The sequence below is a fragment of the Halichoerus grypus genome, chromosome 14 (genome assembly GCF_964656455.1).
Source record: "Halichoerus grypus chromosome 14, mHalGry1.hap1.1, whole genome shotgun sequence".
NCBI classification, from domain to species: domain Eukaryota; kingdom Metazoa; phylum Chordata; class Mammalia; order Carnivora; family Phocidae; genus Halichoerus; species Halichoerus grypus.
In genome coordinates this window covers 248,177-261,718 of record NC_135725.1, presented here as the reverse complement: position 1 = coordinate 261,718, position 13,542 = coordinate 248,177, and the positions used below count along the sequence as shown (strand labels likewise).

General features: G+C 38.0%; 1 protein-coding gene across 5 annotated transcripts in view; it reads left to right on the top strand.

Annotated features, from left to right (window-relative positions):
- ZNF484 (zinc finger protein 484) overlaps positions 1-12,095 on the top strand; it is a 53,808-nt gene extending 41,713 nt beyond the window's left edge. For all 5 annotated transcript variants that reach the window (XM_036073950.2, XM_036073947.2, XM_036073945.2 and 2 more), the window contains one exon: positions 701-12,095. In XM_036073950.2, the coding sequence (XP_035929843.1) occupies positions 701-3,009 (2,309 nt within the window). In that variant the 3' untranslated portion in view covers positions 3,010-12,095. The remainder of the gene's footprint in view (positions 1-700) is intronic.
- The last annotated feature ends 1,447 nt before the right edge of the window (positions 12,096-13,542 follow it).

The window sequence follows — 13,542 nt, the reverse complement described above, 5'->3', positions numbered from 1 at the left end:
CACACAGTTTGTCACTTTGTTCCTCTGATAGCTTACTAGGTGGTTCTGCTACACGCATAGAGCTGATGTGGCTTCACTTTGAATCTCCTCTTCTCCAATTACCAAACATTTGGTTTGGGCAAATACCTTACTCTTCTTCTTTTTTTTTTTTTTTTTTTTTTTGAGGTTTTATTTATTTATTTGACAGAGAGAGAGACAGTGAGAGAGGGAACACAAGCAGGGGGAGTGGGAGAGGGAGAAGCAGGCTTTCCGCTGAGCAGGGAGCCCGATGCGGGGCTCGATCCCAGGACCCTGGGATCATGACCTGAGCCGAAGGCAGACGCTTAACAACTGAGCCACCCAGGCATCCCAAATACCTGACTCCTGTGGCTGAATTTCCTCATCTGTAAAATAGAGACAATACTGATACCAAGAGCAGTGGGTTGTGATGATTAAATGAGTTAGTTATAGAACTTAGAACAATGCCTGGCACATCTAAATGTTACTGCTTATTATTTAGTAAATGGAAGACAAGTATTTGTTTTATTGCTATACATTATATATACATCTATTACTACTCATATATATTTTTATACATATTTGTTATATTTATATAAAGCCTCTTAGTTCTCTCTGTTCACCCTAAATCAACTGTATGTATTATCCCTTCTATGTTCTCTTAACTGTTCTTTGTGTGTTTTATTTTTTCCTTCTTTTTTAGATGGGGATATTGGTTTTGAAACTTCACAGCAGGGAATGTCTGAAGAAGTTTCAATCCAGTTTGAGAGAATTAATCTCTTTACAGGAGATGACCCATATTCCATTTTAGAAGATTTGTGGCAAGATGATAAACAGACAGAAAGATGTGAGGAAAACCAGAACACAGGTGTAACACCAGTTACCTTTATCAACAAGGGAGCACTATTTAATGAGAGAGACTGTGAATATAAGGACAATGGGAAAATTGCTCATGTAAACACATACCTTGTTCCTGCAAGAAAAAGACTCCAGAACTATGAATCATTTGGAAGGAGTTTGAAGCCTATTGTAAGCTTATGTGATTATAGAAACAATGCAAGAGGAAATCCTGATAAGATTATTGGATATGGTAATATTTTCACTCATATGAATTCTCATACAGAAATGAATGCTTGTGAATATAACCAGTGTAAGAAACTTCTGAGTCATAAGCAAGCTCTCATTCAACATCAAAAAATTCATACTGAGGAGAATCTCAATTTATTTTCTGATTATGTAAAAATTTTCACCCAGAAGCCACACCTCTTTGCACATCAAAGTATTTGTGCTGAAGAGAAACAGCATGAATGCAGCAAATGTGAGATAGTCTTCACTCAGAAGCCCCAATTTGCTGTACCTCAGAAGGCTTCTATAGGAGGGAAACCCTGTACACGCACTGAATATGAGAAGGACTTGTCCCTCAAGTCAAATCATGAGAAAACTCACACTGAGGAGAATCACTGTAAATGCAATGAATATGGAAAAGCTTTTATCCAGAAGTCAGATCTGTTCAGATGCCAAGGAATTCATATTGGAGAAAAACCCTATGAATATAGTGAATGTGGGAAAAATGTCTCTCAGAATTCAAACCTCAGTGTACATAAAAAAATCCATACTGGAGAGAAACACTTTGAATGTACTGAATGTGGAAAAGCCTTCACAAGGAAATCAACTCTAAGTATGCATCAGAAAATTCATACAGGAGAAAAACCCTATGTATGTACCGAATGTGGGAAAGCCTTTATCCGGAAGTCACATTTTATTACACATGAGAGAATTCATACTGGAGAGAAACCTTACGAATGCAGTGACTGTGGAAAGTCCTTTATAAAGAAGTCACAACTCCATGTGCATCAGCGAATTCACACAGGAGAGAATCCCTTTATATGTGCAGAATGTGGGAAGGTCTTCACTCACAAGACAAATCTCATTATACACCAGAAAATTCATACTGGAGAGAGACCTTATATATGTGCCGAATGTGCAAAGGCCTTTACTGACAGGTCAAATCTCATTAAACACCAAAAAATTCATACTGGAGAGAAACCCTATAAATGCAGTGATTGTGGAAAATCATTCACCTGGAAGTCACGGCTTAGGATACATCAGAAATGCCATACTGGAGAGAGACATTATGAATGCAGTGAGTGTGGGAAAGCCTTCATCCAGAAGTCAACACTAAGTATGCATCAGAGAATTCATAGAGGAGAAAAACCCTATGTTTGTACTGAATGTGGGAAGGCCTTCTTCCACAAATCACATTTTATTTCCCATGAGAGAATTCATACTGGAGAGAAACCTTATGAATGCAGTGATTGTGGGAAATCCTTCACAAAGAAGTCACAACTCCATGTACATCAGCAAATTCACACAGGAGAGAAACCCTATAGATGTGCTGAGTGTGGAAAGGCCTTCACTGACAGATCGAATCTCTTTACACACCAGAAAATTCATACTGGGGAGAAACCCTATAAATGTATTGACTGTGGAAAAGCCTTCACTCGAAAGTCAGGCCTCCATATACATCAGCAATCTCATACTGGAGAGAGACACTATGAGTGCAGTGAATGTGGGAAAGCCTTTGCAAGAAAATCAACACTAATTATGCATCAGAGAATTCATACAGGAGAGAAACCCTATATTTGTACAGAATGTGGGAAGTCCTTCATCCAGAAATCACATTTAAATCGGCATCGGAGAATTCATACTGGAGAGAAACCCTATGAATGCAGTGACTGTGGGAAGGCCTTCATTAAGAAGTCACAACTCCATGAACATCATCGAATTCACACAGGAGAGAAACCATTTATATGTGCTGAGTGTGGAAAAGCCTTCACCATCAGATCAAATCTTATTAAACACCAGAAAATTCATGCTAAACAGAAACCCTATAAAGGCAGTGACTTTAGGAAAGCCTTAAACTGGAGACCACAGCTCAGTATACATCAGAAATCAGATTCTGGGGAAGTAGAGTGCCCAGTGCCACAATCGTGGTGTGGGGATACAAAGTAGTGAGAGGCTACACCTTGACTAAGAAGCAGGAGGTAATCAAAGCCACCTTACGTCTGGTCAGAAGTATGAATGTCTGGATCACAGAGCTGATGTCGTTTCATGTGTGGGGGAGACACTTTGAAGAAAGTGTTTAAGCAATGTGTGATGGCCATGCTTAACTACTGGACAGATACTGGGATTGTCAATCCCCTGCAAATAATAGTAAATATGCAAGGAGAGAACTTGGCAATCTTGTTTCATGTTATGGATAAGCAGCTTTATAAATTCAGGGCTGTATTTGATATTGACCAAAGGAATTTCTTAATGAGTAGAGTGCTAAGAAAATTTTTAATTGTTTAAGGATGCTGAAATGAAAGCAAAAGTATGGACAATTCAGGTCTATAATGAAGAGAAGCCAAAAGTTTTTGTGAAAATTGACATTATTAAAAACACAAAGGATTCTTTTTTTTTTTTTTTCCTTCAGGAAGTCAGTTATTTATTGTTTACAGTATCAGTATGTGGAAATTTGGATAAACATTTTTTTTATTTGATTTTGAGATTGGCAAATCAGATCCACAGGCTTACTTGAATATTCACAGGCCTCTTTAGTTAACCAATATGTTCCCTTTTTTATTAATTCTCTGCCATGGCCCAGATAACTCACACCTGGGATGCATAAAGTTTTCCCAGCTTGTATCCATACCCAAAGTGACCAGTGAGGTAAGCAGCAGCCCTGCAGACTACTTACTATCACCTTAGAACTGGCCCTGAAACCAAAGGACTTAGTCTCAGGTCACAGATACAGAGGTGAGCACTTTGAACTCTTAGCCTCATCCACAGAAATCTGTATTTTTATTGATTTCTGTTTGGGAAAGGGGAACAATTAAGAAAATGGATTTCAAAACCTAGAATTCTTTTCTTCCAATTTTGTTAATACATTCTCTGCATAGTCATTACATGCTAGGTTACCACTGGACACTACTGTTTGCATTTGAGTTTGTCTTCTTAAAAAACAGAGTTGCACATTGGAAGAGTACTCTTCCTTTCTCCTCCCAATCTCTACAAATTAATCTTTTTTTTTTTTTTTAAGATTTTACTTATTTATTTGACACAGAGAGAGAGACTGTGAGAGAGGGAACACAAGCAGGGGGAGTGGGAGAGGGAGAAGCAGGCTTCCCGCCGAGCAGGGAGCCCGATGTGGGGCTCGATCTCAGGACCCTGGGATCATGACCTGAGCCGAAGGCAGATGCTTAACCAACTGAGCCACCCAGGCGCCCCTCTACAAATTAATCTTACTGTGTTTTCAAACCCTTTCTATTCTCCCAGACTTATTCCATCAGATTCTAAAAGAAGTGTTTTATCATCCAGAATATTTGTGAATTTGTCTCTCCTTTAGATCAACCCTTTTGTGTTTTATATATTTTGAGCCTTTGTTTTTACATACATTCAAATTTAGAATCATTATACTCTTCCTGGTTAATTGAAATTTAATCATTATGAAATGTCCATTTTTATTGCTACTGATGCTTTTTTTGCCTTAAAATTTACTACATCAGATGTTAATACTGTATGTACACTTCACTTATTGAAGACTGATTTAAATTAGTATCCACACCACTCTGGACAAGGTGAGAAGCTACAAAAGTAGCTCCTTTATTTCCCTGTTGACTTACATGGTATTAATGTTATGCATTTGGATTTTGTAAGTAGTTGATGTGGTCAGTCTTTAGTGTCTCAGAGTCAATATTCATCTAGATTAATCCGCATACTTACCCTTTTTTATTCCTTCTTTTAAGTTTCACTCTAGAATCATTTTTATCCTGGCTGAAGAAGACCCTTTAGCATTTCTTTTAGTGTGTGCTTGCTAGTGACAAATTTTGTTTTTGTTTCTTGGAAAATTTCTTTATTTTACCTTCATTTTTGAAAGATATTTTTACTGAATATAAGATTCTAAGTTGACAGTTATTTTCTATTAGTATTTTGAATATATTTTGTTAAGGTTTGTGTTTCACTGTTTTGTTGGAAAATAAGCTTTCAGTGTAATTACCTTTGAAGGTAATGTGCTTTTTTCCCTTTTCTCTAGTTCCTTCAAAATTCATGTCTTGTCTTAGGCTGCCAACAATTGCACAGTGATATGCCTAGGTGTTATTTTCTATGTATTTGGGGTTTGTAGTGTTTTTTTAAATCTGTAGCTTAGTGGGGTTTTTCTTTTCTTCACATTTTGTGAAATTTCTTGCTATTATCTATGCAAAGTATGCTTCTGCTTCATAATCTTCCTTTGCTTTGTCTAGAAATAACCCCATTATTTACATCCCATTAACCTTTTTCCATTGGTTCTTTCAGATTTTAGTGATGCTTATCTTCTCCTATACCTGATGATTTTATTTTTTTTTTAATTTTTTTTTTAAAAGATTTATTTATCTGACACAGAGAGAGAGACAGCTAGAGAGGGAACACAAGCAGGGGGAGTGGAAGAGGGAGAAGCAGGCTCCTGGATGAGCAGGGAGCCTGATGCGGGGCTTGATCCCAGGACCCTGGGATCATGACCTGAGCCGAAGGCAGACGTTTAACGACTGAGCCACCCAGGCGCCCCTACCTGATGATTTTAAATCAACTACCAGACACTATATATTAAAAATTGTAGAGATACTGAGATGGTTTGGATGATACTTTCTTCCAGAGGAGATTTGCCTTTGGCTCTAACAGGTGACTAGGCAAGAGCATGAACACCCTTGTTTGTCTTCATCCAGTCATGTAATGAGAGTATGTAAAACTGGGCTCCAGTCCCCATAAAGGCTTGTCTGGCATTTTCACTCCTATTTCTAGGGGATACCCTAGAGACATAGACTTGGGGAGATTGCCAGGTGCCTCATCCTGGGAAGGAACTTAATTCTAGTATTTGTACCAGTAGGTCACATAAATTTGTCAAAAACTGTCTTAACCTTCCTTGGCCAGCATTTGCTTTAAAAATTAGCAAACACCTCTTTTTAATAAATAGCCCCAAATTCCAGAGGTTATGCCTTATCTCTAATCTTATTCATGTAGTTTCTCACTTCTTGGTAGCTTTCCAGTGCCATCACAGAATTAAATATATTTAATATTTTCTTCAACTTTTTAGTTCTCAAAGTACTGGTCTGTACAACCTACTCTGTCATTAGCAGATTCAATGCACTGAGAGCTGTTCCTCTCTAAGGACTGTGGAGTTCAGAAATACATATTTTTTTAATTACCAAAACTTTTCAAACTAAAAAAATGAAAATGCTCTGATTTGTGACACTATTCTCATTTTTTTGTTGCTAAAAGTTAAGGCACTTACTGTTTTGTTAAAGATCTTGTAAACTTTGATACATAAGAGAAAATTACCTTTGGTGGTGTCAAATTTTATTATGGTAGCTGCCAAACTTTAGCAAAAGAGGATTGACTAAGAGACTCTCATGTTTCTTTTTTAATAGTGTGTTTTTTGTCCTTTGGATAATAAATAGGAAGTGAAGTTAATGAAGACTGGTCTAAGAGCGCAGGGGTTTGAAAATAAGGATTTCAAAGATTAATTTAGAAGGATTACTGAGATAGTGATTCTCAACCTTTTTATTCCCAGGCACATTTTATTTACTTTTTATTTTTTTAAATATTTTATTTATTTATTTTGAGAGAGAGACAGAGACAGAGAGTGCACGAGCAGGGGGAGGGGCAGAGGGAGAGGGAGAAGCGGACTCCCCACTGAGCAGGCTCCATCCCAGGTCCCTGGGATCATGACCTGAGCTGAAGGCAGATGCTTAACCAACTGAGCCACCTAGGCACTTCCCCAGGCACATTTTAAAAAGTACAGTTCTGCATTACTAAGCTAAAAAAAAAGAAGATGCATTACCTTTTGTCAACAGGGTAGTAACACCTAGGACAAAGGAAGACTTCCTTTTGTGGGCCTCCACATATTTGAAGGGGCACTGGGAATTGATTGGGGAATGGATGATGGACAGTTATGGGTGAAATGGGAGAATTGAATCTTACTTAGATGGAACTCTAAGGTCAATATTGATTGAAAGCATGTGCAGTAAGGACCTTACCAGGGGGAGTAGTGTGAATTAGACGTATCTTTTTATGCCACTACTATAATACAGTTCCTTTGTATTCAGAGCAAAACTCCTTTTTTTTTAGGATTTTTTTATTTATTTGACAGAGAGATAGCGAAAGCAGGAACACAAGCAGGGGGAATGGGAGAGGGAGAAGCAGGCTTCCTGCCGAGCAGGGAGCCCAGTGCGGGGCTTGATCCCAGGACCCTAGGATCCTGACCTGAGCCGAAGGCAGACGCTTAACAACTGAGCCACCCAGGCAACCCACAGCAAAACTATCTAAAAGCAATTTTACAATCTAAGTTTTTAAATTAAAAATGTACTTTAAATTAAAAAAGATTTTTAAATCTCATTCTATGAATTCAGAAAATGTGAGAAAACTTTCACTCAAACCAACATTTAATCATACATCAGATAATTCATAGGAGAGAGTAGTTTTCTGTCTTATTAAATGTGAGTAGGGCTTCATTTACAAATCATTATATCATCACATAGCAGAGAATTCATGCTGGAGAGAAACCTTATGAATACAATAACTAGAAAATCATCCTGAAACTGAAAAGTTAACTTTCGTGTTTTTTTTTTAAATGATTTTATTTATTCATCTGACCGAGAGAGGGAACAGAAGCAGAGGGAGTGGGAGAGGGAGAAGCAGGCTTCCTGCAGGGCAGGGAGCCCAATGTGGGGCTCGATCCCAGGACCCTGGGATCATGACCTAAGCCAAAGGCAGACGCTTAACGACTGAGCTACCTAGGCACCCCATGAAAAGTTAACTTTCTGAACATCAGCAAATTCACATATGAGAGAAATAACAGGTTAGAAGCTCATTTTTCCCCAGAAGCTCATTTTGGAGAGAGAACCCTATAAAAGCAATGACTGGAGAACCCACATGGAAGTTATAAAATTTCTGCTGCAAGTAGACAAAATAAATGCACTTTGTGTGGAAATAGCTTCATTCAGAAATCAGTTTTCAGTATTTGTGCATGAGTGCGGTATTTCCTGAAAATGAGAAAGACTTCTCTTAGTTTGAACCAATTATCGATTACTCATACTACAGAGTTGTTTTATGTCAAAAAGTCTTTGTCCACAAGTTACATCTTACCAGACATCATAAACAATGGAGGAGAATAAGTGTTATGAGAATACATCATTTTCTTAAAATGCCATAAAATTCATACTGGAAGGAAACTAGAAGAAGTGCTCCCCATAGAATCAGATTTTACAAGAAACAGATTTCATTTTGTTTATTGGTTAAATTTCATGTGCATGTCTCAAACCAGTGGGAACCATTAGGCCAGCCCAATAAGTGACTTTTTTTTCTTAACTTCTTAAACTTTTTATTTAGGAATGGTTTCAAACATATAGAACAGATAGAAGTGTTCAAGAATAGGAAGGGTACAAAAAATATATAGTGACCCTTCAACCAAATTCATCTGTTAACATTTTGCTCAATTTGTTTTACCGTTGAAATTACCTTTTAATTCTTAGAGATTAGCAATGTTGGCAAGAAGCAACTGGATTGTATCAGTAAGACAGCTAATTTTCTGTTACTAATCATCATAGAAAATGAATATTACAATTCAGTGGAAATGAAATTTCTTCCTTTTCTTCTATCACTTTCAAGGCCTTTATGATGTCCTTATTCCTCAAAGTGCAGACGACAAGGTTTAGCATGGGAGTGACACTGTACAGGATGGAAACCAGCCGGTCTTTCCCCAGTGAATTGGAAGACATGGGCCATACACGTGAACATGGCACTGCTGTAATAGTAGAGAAGGACAATCACCAGATGAAAGGCACAGGTTGAAAAGGCTTTTTGCCTCCCCTCTGAGGACCGGATAGAGGTAGGAAAGGATACCCAGGAAAGGAGTTACCACTCAGTGGAGAACAATGCCAACTCATTGACAGAAGTGTCCCCACAAGACAACAGCCTTTCTTTTAATTAAAAAAATACATTGAAACATACATGTAACTGTGTAAGTGTGACTTACATTTTATCTCCTGAATTTTGCACTTTTTCCATTCTCATATCAACTCCAGCCACACGAACAGTCTGTCTCTAGATAAGCAATGGTAGTCAGCTTCATAGTTTTCTTTTTACTCTGTCATACAGACACATTAATATCTGTGCACACACGAGTGTGTTTTCATTGTCTTAAGATGGGATTATATTACATACACAGTTTTGCATCTTTTGCACTCAACAATAACTTTTAACTAGCTGAAAAGAGTCCATGGTCTAGACAGGTCATCATTTGTTCAGCCTACTCTGCCACTGTTTAGTCACATTTTTGTCATTAGGAAAAAGGATCCATAACCACCCTCAAGAGGTAGCATAACATAATGGGCTAATAGACAGTCATAACCATGTCCTTACTTACTGAAGCTTTTTTTTCTTCCTTTCTGTAACCTACTTCTAGCAGTGAGACTGATGGATTGATTGAATTGTCTTTTCTTATTTTAATAGAAATTGCCAGATATCTGTAGAATAAGACTAACATTTCATATTTCCAACATTAGTAAGTAAGGCCACCCTTCCCCTGTACTAAAAAGTTTTCTGATTTCAAAGTGATAACTTACTTTAAATATTAATATACCTCTTTAAATGTTTTTTGGCCATTTAATTTGCTATTCTGTAAGTTGTCTTTATAAACCATTTATTTACCTTTCATTTTGGATTGTTGTCAATTTGTAACAGTTTTTTGTATGTTAAAGGTAATAACTCCTTTAAGAAAACTATTGCTTGACTCTTGACTTTGTGTATCTTTTCCCATTCACATGATTTTATTTTTTTTACATGTTTAAATATGTCTGTCTCTTCATTCAGTTTTTGAATTTCTAGTCTTAGTTAACCTTCACATATTTTAAGATTTTTTTAAGTGTCTTTTTTGGTGTATGTTGTATATCTTTTGGTAAAGTGATTTTTTTCTTGGGCATGGATAGCCACTTTTACAATTGTAGACACTGTTGGTTTGCAGACCAATTCCAGTGCTTCTCCCTCACTACTTCTTTAGCATCTTTTGAAGATGCTAGTGGCCAGGTAATTGACTTAGGCCAGGAAAAGCAAAACACTGGTAGATGTATTCTGGGAAAACCTTTGCTTTCCTAAGAAAAGGAATAGATTTAACTGTGCCATCAATTTACCTTTCTTCTACCTTGCACATGATGCCTGGGACAGTGGCAACCTTCTCTCAACTGTAGGGGAAAGAATCAGAAACACTGGTCATGACAGTATTTAGTCAACACTAGTAGCAAGTTACCTCCAGACTTGCTAGGTGATAGAAATAGACAGGTTTTGCATAAACCATTCTATTCTAGGTTTCTCTTGTATCTGAAAGCATGCCTAAATTTATTCAGGCATCAAGATGTATAAAGTAATCCATCTTTTTTAATTTAAACTCTAGTTAGTTAACATAATGTAATATTGGTTTCAGGAATAGAATTTAGTAATTCACTTATATATTACACCCAGTGCTCAACAGAACAAGCTCCCTCAATACCCATCACCCATTTAGCCCATCCTCTGCCCACCTCCCTCCATCAACCCTCAGTTTGTTCTCTATAGTTCAGTCTCTTATCGTTTGCTTCTGTCTTTTTTTTCCCTTCCCCTATGTTCATTTGTTTTGTTTCTTAAATTCCACATATGAGTGAAATCATATGGTATTTGTCTTTCTCTGTAAAGTAATCCATCTTTTCTCTTTTAAAATAGAAAAATATTTTAAAACCCCAGTAGATAACCCCACATAAACTTAAGTAGAGAGATAGAAAATTTACATAAGATTTGTAATGAGTAAGAACCACAAGTGATACTGGATCAATTAATAAGATCAAAAGAGAATACTACCTAGAGTAAATGAATGATTACCTGGCAAGACATAATTGACCAAAATTGAAAAGGAAAGAAAAGAGTTGATAACCATAAAATAAGTTGTAAATATCATTACAGAGCAACCATTTAAAATGTACCAGAACTATAGGAAGAGATTGCTTAAATGGGACATAAATAATGGAAGTATAAGAGAAAAAAATGATAAATTTGGCTTTTCAAAATTAAAAACATACTGCTAAGAAAATGAAAAGGCAAGATACAGAATGGGAGAGAATATTTGGAATAGATATATGACAAAAGATTTGTATTCTGAAAATATAAGCAAATTCACAACCAAATTATAAGAAGGCAAATAATCCAATAAAAAATGGCAACAAACTCAAACAGAAATTGTTCATGAAAGATGTGACATGGCCAAGAAGGACAAGAAAGAATTTTCAACATTAGCCATCAAGGAAATACTAATTAAAGTCACAATGATACCTCCACACTCATTAAAATGACTAAAATTAAAATGATTGGCAGCAAGAAATGTTGGAAAATATGGATCAACTGGAATTCATTCGTGGCAAGTGGAGATTTGAGATGACACAAACACTTTGGAAAATAGTTCGCAAATTCTTAAACAGTTAAAATACACAGGTGCCATACAACCCAGCCATTCCACTCCCATATTCAACCCAAAAGTAACAAAAACTTATGTCTATACAGATTTGTACATGATTGTTGATAGTTTTATTCATAATAGCCTCAAACTGAAAACAACCCACATGTCCATCATCAAGTGAATAAATATCCAAAATGTGGGCTATCCATAAATGACTACTGCAATTCTCTTCAGCAATAAAGAGCAATGACTACTGACATGTGCAACAACACAGATGAATTTCAAAGTCATTTTGAGTAAAAGAAGCCAGACATAAACGAGTATCATATACTGAATAATTGCATTTATATGAAATTCTGGAAATGCAAACTAATAGTGAAGTGACACAAATCAGATTGGTTGTTGCCTGGGGCTGGGGCCAGAGGGAGGGATGGCCATCAAAGGGGTACAAGGAATGTTTTGGGAATGATGAAAATGTTCTGTATTTTTCTTGTGTTGGTGGTTTCATAGATGTACACTGTCAAGTGCATTGAACACTAAACGAATGCAGTTTGTTGTATGTAAATTTATCAATAAAGTTGATTTTTAAAAGACAAAATGAAAAGATGGATTCATATCTCATTTTAGTACATGTTTAGAGGCCAGATAATCCTTATTAATTCAAATTATTCCAAATCCTAGAGAGAGCATTTCCCAATATATTTTTTTAAAGATTTTATTTATTTATTTGAGAGAGAGCATGAGATGGGGGAGGGTCAGAGGGAGAAGCAGACTCCCCGCTAAACATGGAGTCCAATACAGGACTCAATCCCAGGACTCCGGGATCATGACCTGAGCCGAAGGCAGTCACTTAACCAACTGAGCCACCCAGGCACATTACCCCAATATATTTTTTATAATTCCCAATATATTTTATATTTCTCATTTCTTCATTGAAATTTTAAAATATGCCATTACTAGAAGAGGGAGGCAAGATGGTGGAAGAGTAGGGGATGTCATTTTCATCTGGTCCCTCGAATTTAGCTGGATATCTGTCAAACCATTCTGGACACCCACGAATTCAGCGTGAGATGTAAATAATATGTCTGGAAATCTACAAACAGAGAACAACTGCTTTTTGTAAGATAGGAGGTGTGGAGTTGTGAATCCACGGGAAAATATCAGAAGATAAATGGAGGGGGGAGGGAGCCTCAATAAGCTGACTACCGGCAATTGATATAACACCAGACCGCAAAATTAGAACCCTTAGAAATCTGCTGCAGTGAGAGACATCCCTTTCTGAAAAGGGCTCAGGGGATGAAAAAGGCAGAATTCTAGGTGGATCACAGTGGTCTCAGGATCCCAGGAGACACAGAAAGAATGGGGGTGCCTGAACCGATAAGAGTGCTCAAGCAGCAGAGCAGGGAAACTGGTTACGGTCAGCGAGCCCAGGAGGGACTCAGCTCTGGTTGCCATAAACCACGAGCCAGCTGGTAGGGAGACCACTCTTTGCCTGAACACCTGGAAAAGGACTGGAACGAGTGGGCCGGTTACCATCCCCTGGAAGGGACGAAATGACTGCGCCCACGACTGGGCAACAGCTCTCAGGGTGGCAGGGGCCCCGGAAAGGACAGTAGGGTAGTACCCAGCCATGACCTGGGAGCAGTGGAGCAGGGTGCATGCACAAGCCCACAAATGTTCACAGTCCCAAAGACACAAAGTACAGAGACGCTCTCGGGTCCCTGGGAATCCCCCCGGGAGAATGGCAGTGGGCGTGACCCGTGGGAGTCCGCAGAGCTTGGTGCACACAGAAAGGGATAAGGTTTGATCGGATGGTTTGTTGAAGAGGGGGGACCACAATCTTGTGGCTTTGGGCTGGAGATCGAGTCACGGCCATTTTTGCTCTGACCCTCTGAAGAGGCGGGGAAAGCCGCCAGAGAACAAAAGCCACACAGAGGACCAGCTTACATTAAGCCCATCCCCCTGACAAGGGATGGGGCAACTCCGCCCAGGCAAAGATACCTGAGAAGCAGCACAGCAGGCCCCTCCCCTAGAAGACAGACTGGAAGGAC